General features: G+C 44.0%; 1 protein-coding gene across 4 annotated transcripts in view; it reads right to left on the bottom strand.

Moving 5' to 3' along the window:
* Positions 1–269: 269 nt before the first annotated feature.
* The window catches only part of LOC115106834 (integrin alpha-X-like), a 59,976-nt gene continuing 49,994 nt past the window's right edge, over positions 270–10,251 (bottom strand). For all 4 annotated transcript variants that reach the window (XM_029629964.2, XM_065008118.1, XM_029629968.2 and 1 more), the window contains 8 exons: positions 10,148–10,234; positions 9,996–10,056; positions 9,772–9,873; positions 9,393–9,464; positions 9,167–9,274; positions 5,273–5,371; positions 3,510–3,620; positions 270–3,264 (listed from right to left, as the gene is read on the bottom strand). In XM_029629964.2, coding sequence (XP_029485824.1) covers positions 3,127–3,264; positions 3,510–3,620; positions 5,273–5,371; positions 9,167–9,274; positions 9,393–9,464; positions 9,772–9,873; positions 9,996–10,056; positions 10,148–10,234 — 778 coding nt within the window. In that variant the 3' untranslated portion in view covers positions 270–3,126. The remainder of the gene's footprint in view (positions 3,265–3,509; positions 3,621–5,272; positions 5,372–9,166; positions 9,275–9,392; positions 9,465–9,771; positions 9,874–9,995; positions 10,057–10,147; positions 10,235–10,251) is intronic.

Raw genomic sequence — 10,251 nt, 5'->3', positions numbered from 1 at the left:
CATAACGGTATTTTACGTAAATTTTACCTGTGGCCAATGACCTTGAGCCTTCTTGGATGGGCACTTCTAATGTAACTCTATGGCAGCACGTAAGGGGCTTGAATTTTCGAGCTCTACCCGTAGATTTTGCGGTGACGTAGTTTCTCCATGAGTGACAGAACACTGAACCAATCACAGCGCAACTAGAGAATATTACGCTCCATATTTTCCGCTGGCTGCCTGACCACTACAGAAAGCATTGAGCTAAGCTGAAATAAAGCAAAAAAAGAGACCGTTTGTATGCAGCTTTATTAACTCAATATTATTTTTATTTGACATTGTTTGCAAACTGATCTGTGACACATATTAATGCCAAAATAACATGCAAAAAACAGGTTTCCACCATATTCCTCATACCAATCCATTCCTTTTAAATATGAGTGCACACTTCGAGATGTATGAGTGTGAGTGCACACTTCGGGAGAGAATCATAATGACAGAGGTATCAGAAAGGCTAAGGTGGCTGGGTGGGTCAGCCCAGAATACAGCTAAAGCAGTGGAGGCTCCTCATAGGAGGAAGGGGAGGACCATCCTCCTCAGTGAATTTGATAAAATATTTTAAAATGTATCCTTTAGATAAAACTATACTAAATATAACCACATCACCAAATAATTGATTAAAGAAGGTCTACAGTAACCAGAACAGCACTCTATAGGGTAGAACCATGGTGTAGCCGGAGGACAGCTAGCTTCCGTCTTACTCTGGGTACATTGACTTCAATACAAAACCTAAGAGGCTCATGGTTCTCAACCCCTTCCAGTAATTATGAAAACTTCCAGAGGACGTCCAGCAGCCTGCCAGAGCTCTTGCAGCATGAACTGACATGTTATCCACCCAATCAAAGGATCCGATAATTAATATAGTACTGAAAGCATAAGCTACAGCTAGCTAGCACTGCAGTGCATAAAATGTGGTGAGTAGTTGACTCAAAGAGAAAGAAAGACAATAGTTTACCAGATTTTAACAAATGTATATCTTCCAAAATGAAGGAGAAGCAAAAGAGAAAAAGAGATTTCCCCCCCCCCAAAATTCACTTTCGGGCCTCCCGGGTGGCGCAGGGCGCTGTACTGCAGCGCCAGCTGTGCCACCAGAGACTCTGGGTTTGCGCCCAGGCTCGAACCCATGTAGGGAAATCCTTGTCTCATCGCGCACCAGCGACTCCCGTGGCGGGCTGGGCGCAGTGCGTGCTAACCAAGGTTGCCAGGTGCACGGTGTTTCCTCCGACACATTGGTGCGGCTGGCTTCCGGGTTGGATGGCGCTGTGTTAAGAAGCATTGCGGCTTGGTTGGGTTGTGTATCGGAATACGCATGACTTTCAACCTTCGTCTCTCCCGAGCCCGTACGGGAGTTGTAGCGATGAGACAAGATAGTAGCTACTAAACAATTGGATACCACGAAAAAGGGCTAAAAAATAAATAAATAAAATTCACTTTCAGTTTCACTTACTTAGCTAGCAAATGCAGCTAGCTAGTTTAGCCTACTGAAACACCCTGCTCAAACAGAGGGATGCTATGTTAGCTAGGGCCTCTACAGGATCGCCCCCCGTGCCAGTTGAGCTAACATGAGCTAATGTGATTAGCATGACATTGTAAGTAACAAGAACCTTTCCCAGGACATAGACATGTTTTATATGGGTAGAAAGCTTAAATTATTGTTAATCTAACTGCACTGTCCAATTTACAATAGCTGTTACAGTGAAATAATACCATGCTGTTGTTTGAGGAGAGTGCACAGTTATGAACTTGAAAATGTATCAATAAACCAATTAGGCACATTTGGGCAGACTTGATACAACATTTTGAACAGTAATGCAATGGTCCATTGGATCAGTGTAAAAATGATTAAAAATATTTTTTTATATATATATTTAAACACGTTTTTTTTCTTTGTATTATCTTTTAGCAGATATAATGTGTTATATTCTCTTACATTAATTTCACATTTCCACAAATTTTAAAGTGTTTCCTTTCAAATGGTATCAAAAATATGCATATCCTTGCTTCAGGTTCTGAGCTACAGGCAGTTAGATTTGGGTATGTCATTTTAGGTGAAAATTGAAAAAAAAAGGGTCTGATCCTTAAGAGGTTAGCTGGCTATGACTTTCCAACACAACACCTGAACTCTTCCAAGTCAAGGTAAGCTTATGGTATTACTAATTTATTGCCACCAAGGCCCACCGGTGTAATGGCTTATGGCCTCCCGAGTGGCGCAGCGGTCTAAGGCACTGCATTACAGTGCTAGAGGCATCACTACAGACCCAGGTTCAATCCCGGGCTGTATCGGGAGTATTGGCCGCGATTGGGTTAGGGGAGGAGTTGGCCGGGGGGGCTTTACAAGTAGGCTGTCATTGTAAATAAGAATTTGTTCTTTAGTGACTTGCCTAGTTAAATAAAAGGTTCAATTTTTTAAAATGACTGACTGTACACTAACGTTACTGCATGATTGTAGCGGGTTTACTAACACGTTAGTTCTATTAGCTATAGGCTGTGTGTAGCGGTTTGGCTTGGAAAGCTATTTTCATCTGGTCACATAAAGTTGATGTGCATTGGAGCCCACAAGTGAAGGGAAGAGGTGAGAGGAGGAGAGTGCATGGATGCGAGAAGGAATACAACGTGGCTGCTATGAAAGTGAACTGTGTTTACGCGTGATCAGGGGTGTATTCATTCTGCCGATTCTGTTGAAACACGTTTCTAAAACGGAACAAAAAAATACTTGAATTTGTCCATTAGAAACTTTTGTTTGCAAATGTTGGACTAATGACTACACCTTGTATCAGCTAGATGAAGGCAAGAGTGTGTAAGGTGTCACTGTCTGTCCATGTGTCACAGTCTGTCACTTCAAATGTGTCTCTTGACCTGTGTGCACCTACGTTGTAAACTTTCATTCATAGGCTAGGTTGTAGAACCCTCATGATGTGTACAGGGAAATTCTAGTATCATGTAGTAGCCTAAACCTATCCAATGGTACATTGGACTGGGTGAATGGAATATGAATGACTGTCATCCAATATGCTGTAATAGAAATAAGGCCATGCGCATGAAAAAAATCTTCCCCCCTCAACTTAAACGGCACTGACCGCCACTGGGCTACAGGGTGTTCTCCCCCAGTGAGGTAATATCAGCGGTCAGACCATGGTCATCATCAGGGGCTGCAGTCCGACCAGGAACAGCTGGACTATAATCAACACCACCAGAGGCAATTCTTCTGCTCTTGAAAAAACCCTTCTGAGAAAAAAGAAATAGTCTTTAGTCAATAAATATTTATATGGTTGTATGATGTATACATAATGTTGTTCGTACAGACAGACATCATTGGAGAGGGAATAGGGTGTCACCTCCCACTCCCTCCTCCCCACTCCAGAACCACTGAACCAGACAGGGTTAGGATTGTGGTTGCGGTTGGGGTTGAACTGGGATGCGGGCATGAGGCTAGGGTTATGTTAGGATTTAGGGTTAGAGGAGTGTCTCACCTTGTAGAGAAACCCAGAGATTATCATCAGTAGCAACAGTGAAAACACAACACTGATAGAAGCAATGAGAGCAGTGTGGGATTCAGGAGTTGTCTCCAGAATGGACAGAATCTAGAAGAGTGAGTGGAAGAAATGAGAAAGATCATTGTCATGAAGCACATTAGAAATAATGTGCTCAAATTGAAAATCATGAAACAAAATAATATGAATTTCTAATCAGCCTAATCGAGGTGTAGATTACATCTTACATTCCAATGTTTGAACTTGTAAACAAGACTGCATGGGATTCCTCTTAACGCGACTCCATGCAACCAATGGCAACGCAGTTCCTACCGCCAAAACAACCACTATGCAGATGTGGGCTAAAGAGGATCTGATGGAATATTTATTTTTATTTATTTTTTATTTATTTTTTATTTCACCTTTATTTAACCAGGTAGGCTAGTTGAGAACAAGTTCTCATTTGCAACTGCGACCTGGCCAAGATAAAGCATAGCAGTGTGAACAGACAACACAGAGTTACACATGGAGTAAACAATTAACAAGTCAATAACACAGTAGAAAAAAAGGGAGTCTATATACATTGTGTGCAAAAGGCATGAGGAGGTAGGCGAATAATTACAATTTTGCAGATTAACACTGGAGTGATAAATGATCAGATGGTAATGTACAGGTAGAGATATTGGTGTGCAAAAGAGAAGAAAAGTAAATAAATAAAAACAGTATGGGGATGAGGTAGGTAAAAATGGGTGGGCTATTTACCGATAGACTATGTACAGCTGCAGCGATCGGTTAGCTGCTCAGATAGCAGATGTTTGAAGTTGGTGAGGGAGATAAAAGTCTCCAACTTCAGCGATTTTTGCAATTCGTTCCAGTCACAGGCAGCAGAGAACTGGAACGAAAGGCGGCCAAATGAGGTGTTGGCTTTAGGGATGATCAGTGAGATACACCTGCTGGAGCGCGTGCTATGGGTGGGTGTTGCCATCGTGACCAGTGAACTGAGATAAGGCGGAGCTTTACCTAGCATGGACTTGTAGATGACCTGGAGCCAGTGGGTCTGGCGACGAATATGTAGCGAGGGCCAGCCGACTAGAGCATACAGGTCGCAGTGGTGGGTGGTATAAGGTGCTTTAGTGACAAAACGGATGGCACTGTGATAAACTGCATCCAGTTTGCTGAGTAGAGTGTTGGAAGCAATTTTGTAGATGACATCGCCGAAGTCGAGGATCGGTAGGATAGTCAGTTTTACTAGGGTAAGTTTGGCGGCGTGAGTGGAGGAGGCTTTGTTGCGGAATAGAAAGCCGACTCTAGATTTGATTTTCGATTGGAGATGTTTGATATTTTTTATTTATTTTTTATTTTACCTTTATTTAACCAGGCAAATTCTTATTTTCAACGACGGCCTAGGAACAATGGGTTAACTGCCTGTTCAGGGGCAGAACGACAGATTTATACCTTGTCGGCTCAAGGATTTGAACCTTCAACCTTTCGGTTACTAGTCCAACACTCTAACCACTAGGCTACCCTGCCGCCCGATGAGTCTGGAAGGAGAGTTTACAGTCTAGCTAGACACCTAGGTACTTATAGCTGTCCACATATTCAAGGTCGGAACCATCCAGGGTGGTGATGCTAGTCAGGCGTGCGGGTGCAGGCAGCGAACGGTTGAAAAGCATGCATTTGGTTTTACTAGCGTTTAAGAGCAGTTGGAGCCCTTAGAGCCCTTAGTTGGAGCCCTTAGAGAGCATCTGAAATGATTGGCTCACCTTCACACTCTGAGAACCAACGGCAGGGTACTGGGAGTAGACACTCTGGTCGAAGGACAGCGACCCCCAACTGACCACCTCCACCTGCACCGCTGAACCCTGGGAAACAAACAACACTACTGAAACTGAACCACAACAACTCATAACGTGAATCTCGGCCTCGATTCAATCAGATGGAGCGCTAACCCGCGTTGGCATTTTGGCTGTGTTGGAGGTGGAACTGCGGTAGAAGCTGACAAATAGGTGAGCGGCTGCTTGTGTGTCACAAAGCACTCCCTTCCATATTAGCCCTACCATGTTAGAAGTTCAAAATGGCGATAGAAAGTATAGGGCTCGATTCAATCCGTATCGCCGGAGTTCATCGCTATAGCACGATAGGAATTTAAAGGCAATGATCCTGCGATAGCGGAGATCGCATTCATGGTAAATGCTGCATATGTTGGTGTAACAGTATAGCTTCCGTCCCTCTCCTCGCCCGAACCAGGGACCCTCTGTACACAGACAACAGTCACCCACGAAGCATCGTTACCCATCGCGCCACAAAAGCCACGGCCCTTGCAGAGCAAGGGGAACAACTACTTCAGGTCTCAGAGCGAGTGACGTCACCTATTAGCGCGCACCACCGCTAACTAGCTAGCCATTTAATATCGGTTACATTGGCACAATCAGAAATTACCTTTAAAGGGAATGTAGCACCTATTTCTGAGAAGCCCCAGAGCCAGGCTTTATTTGGAGGGGTGGATTGTGGATTTTGCTCAATGGGATTATAAATGTTTCTTGCAATGGCTAGCTATTCTCTTCCCCCGTTTCTGAATGAATGTGGCTATTTCTTTCTTGCTGGCAAAATAAGTTAGCTAGATTTTGTTTGTGTTCTGCCATATGTTGATAACATAGTTAGGTTTGTCACTGGTATGGGCCAGTAAATATACTAAACCCAGCCAGCTAGACAGTCATAGATCGTAAGGGTGTCAACATGTGAATATTGTAGAAAAATTCTCACAGCCGTTTTCCATGGTTGAAAAGTTTTAATGACTCCAACCTACAGTATATCACAAAAGTGAATAAACCCCTCACATTTTTGTAAATATTTGAGTATATCTTTTCATGTGACAACACTGAAGAAATTACACTTTGCTACAATGTAAAGTAGTGAGTGTACAGCTTGTATAACAGTGTAAATTTGCTGTCCCTTCAAAATAACTCAACACACAGCCATTAATGTCTAAACCGCTGGCAACAAAAGTGAGTACACCTCTAAGTGAAAATGTCCAAATTGGGCCCAATTAGCCATTTTCCCTCCCCGGTGTCATGTGACTCGTTAGTGTTACAAGGTCTCAGGTGTGAATGGGGAGCAGGTGTGTTAAATTTGGTGTCGTCGCTCTCACACTCCCTCATACTGACTGGTCACTGGAAGTTCAACATGGCACCTCATGGCAAAGAACTCTCTGAGGATCTGAAAAAAAAAATTATTGCTCTACATAAAGACGGCCTGGGCTATAAGAAGATTGCCAAGACCCTGAAACAGAGCTGCAGCACGGTGGCCAAGACCATACAGCGGTTCCACTCAGAACAGGCCTCGCCATGGTCGACCAAAGAAGTTGAGTGCACGTGCTCAGCGTCAGCCTGTCAGTGCTCAGACTATACGCCGTACACTGCATCAAATTGGTCTGCATGGCTGTCGTCCCAGAAGGAATCCTCTTCTAAAGATGATACACAAGAAAGCCCGCAAACAGTTTGCTGAAGACAAGCAGACTAAGGACATGGATTACTGGAACCATGTCCTGTGGTCTGATGAGACCAAGATAAACTTATTTGGTTCAGATGGTGTCAAGCGTGTGTGGTGGCAACCAGGTGAGGAGTACAAAGACAAGTGTGTCTTGCCTACAGTCAAGCATGGTGGTGGGAGTGTCATTGTCTGGGGCTGCATGAGTGCTGCCGGCACTGGGGAGCTACAGTTCATTGAGGGAACCATGAATGGCAACTGTGACATACTGAAGCAGAGCATGATCCCCTCCCTTCGGAGACTGGGCCGCAGGGCAGTATTCCAACATGATAACGACCCCAAACACACTTCAAAGACGACCACTGCCTTGCTAAAGAAGCTGAGGGTAAAGGTGATGGACTGGCCAAGCATGTCTCCAGACCTAAACCCTATTGAGCATCTGTGGGGCATCCTCAAACGGAAGGTGGAGGAGTGCAAGGCCTCTAACATCCACCAGCTCCGTGATGTCGTCATGGAGGAGTGGAAGAGGACTCCAGTGGCAACCTGTGAAGCTCTGGTGAACTCCATGCCCAAGAGGGTTAAGGCAGTGTTGGAAAATGATGGTGGCCACACAAAATATTGACACTTTGGGCCCAATTTTGACATTTTCACTTAGGGGTGTACTCACTTTTGTTGCCAGCGGTTTAGACATTAATGGCTGTGTGTTGAGTTATTTTGAGGGGACAGCAAATTTACAGTGTTATACAAGCTGTACACTCACTACTTTACATTGTAGCAACGTGTCATTTCTTCAGTGTTGTCACATGAAAATATATACTCAAATATTGACAAAAATGTGAGGGGTTTACTCACTTTTGTGATATACTGTAAGTGTATGCAAACTTCCGACTTCAACTGTATGTAAGAATGCTGTTCATTGACTAGAGCTCAGCATTCAACACCATAGTGCCCTCAAAGCTCATCACTAAGCTAAGGACCATGGGACTGAACACCTCCCTCTCCAAATGTATCCTGGACTTCCTGGTGGGCCGCACCCAGGTGGTAAGGGGCCCCTCGGGGGTGTGTACGTAGTCCCCTCCTGTAATCCCTGTTCACCCACGACTGCATTGCCAAACATGACTCCAACACCATCATTAAGTTTGCTGACGACACAGGGAGTGTCCTGTGGACTACAGGAGAATGCAGGTCGAACAGACCCCCATTAACATCAACTGGGCTGTAGTGGAGCGGGTCGAGAGTTTCAAGTTCCTTGGTGTCCACATCACCAATGATCTATCATGGTCCAAAAACACCAAGACAAAGGGCACGACAAAACCTTTTCCCCCTCAGGAGACTGAAATGATTTGGCATGGGTCCCCAGATCCTCAAAAAGTTCTACAGCTGCACCATCGAGAACATCCTGACCGGTTGCATCACCGCCTGGGTTGGCAACTGCTCGGCATCTGACCGTAAGGCGTTACAGAGAGTAGTGCAAACGGCCCAGTGCATCACCGGGGCCAAGCTTCTTGCCATCCAGGACCTATATAATAGGTGGTGTCAGAGGAAAGCCCATAAAATTGCCATAGTCATAGAGTCATAGACTCTTTTCTCTGCTACCGCACGGGAAGCGGTACCGGAGTGCCACGTCTTGGACCAAAAAGCTCCTTCAGAGCTTCTGTCCCCTAGCCATAAGACTTTGTTTTGTACACTGCTGCTACTCGCTGTTTATTATCTATGCATAGTCACTTCACCCCTACCTACATGTACAAATGACCTCAAACCTGTACCCCCGCACACTGACTCGGTACCGGTACGCCCTGTATATAGCCTTGTTATTGTTATGTTACTTTTTTATTTTTACTTTAGTTAATTTGGTAAATATTTTCTTAACTCTTCTTGAACTGTACTGTTGGTTAAGGTCTTGTAAGTAAGCATTTCACGGTAAGGTCTACACTTGTTGAGTTCGGGGCATGTGACAAATAAAGTTTGCTTTGATTTGACACTGCCAAAACAACCGCTATGCGGGTGTCGTCTGACACGGATCTGATAGAATCTAGCCCCTCATCTGCTTGACATGGAACCATACCAGAGCAATCTATATATGGCTGCCTCATCTAGCCCATACAAAACATGTGCTTACATACATTAATCAACAACATGAAACGTATGTATGAAGTTACGATTATCCTTACCTCTGAGTTTCTACTGATATTCCCAACAAACTTGAAGATGGTTGGCTGATTGTTGGATGACAGTCCTATGGTGCAGCCAACCAGATGACAGATGACCCCACTACAGTGCTGTGGTAGACCCAATTAGAAGAGTTAGAGTAGAAATGACTGTACTTATAATGACAAGTGATTAGAGAAACACCCATGTTTCTATTGAGTTTATGTCTCTTTTAGAGGTCTATCTCACCTGATAAAACAGAGTGTTTTTTTCCTGTTTAGAGAATACCTCCTTCCTCTCACACTTTCCTCTGCTGTTATCCTTTGGCACAAACACAGACATGCACACAAAAATAAGTACACGTATAATGCCGGAAGACATATGCAACTAACCAAATACCATATCCTGCCACTGGTACTTCATGCTGATTGATTGAGGAAAGTGCTGCTTGACTATTTTAGATGCTGTCAGATGACCTGTGTCTGCTACAGACCGGGCACAAAACAAAAGTAAATGCTTCGAGTGAAACACGAAGGTACTATCTAAACTTGCCCAATAAGAAAAACCAATTTTCGCTGACAATGTCAAAAAGGTGTACCCTAATGAAAAGGACCCGGGCTGCACTCACTGTTTGAGGAAGAGACACATTCCACAGGTAACCAGAGTCCAACTCCACTGGAATCACAAATGTTACATTGACCGGTGCTGCCACATCTCCAAAATTCTCCACCTCAGAGATGGAGATAGGACATGGGGAGATATAACGTGTAATTGAAATACTAACAGATAGAGACAGACATGTATACAGAACCAGTAGGCAGCAGTACCATGTACAGTAGGATTTATTCCTACCATGTATATGTGCTCCAGAAGCTTGTTGTCTGGGAAAGTTACGTATTGGGAGGAGTCTCCCCTGAAATATAATAAGTAAAGATCATTTATCCTGACTCAGTCACTATTGTCATATTGATACTTTGTCTGAAGAGGAAATTGTATGCACCCACCCTTTCACAACAATATTGATTGGAAGTTTGACATCGACAGAGGCACTTGCATAGTTATCCTGAAGGGTGCTCTGTCCTTCATTATCACTGTAGGACAGAAGAAT

The sequence above is a fragment of the Oncorhynchus nerka genome, linkage group LG23 (assembly GCF_034236695.1).
Source record: "Oncorhynchus nerka isolate Pitt River linkage group LG23, Oner_Uvic_2.0, whole genome shotgun sequence".
Classification (NCBI taxonomy): Eukaryota; Metazoa; Chordata; class Actinopteri; order Salmoniformes; family Salmonidae; genus Oncorhynchus; species Oncorhynchus nerka.
The sequence above is the reverse complement of the archived record's forward strand: the minus strand, read 5'-3'. Positions and strand labels throughout refer to the sequence as shown.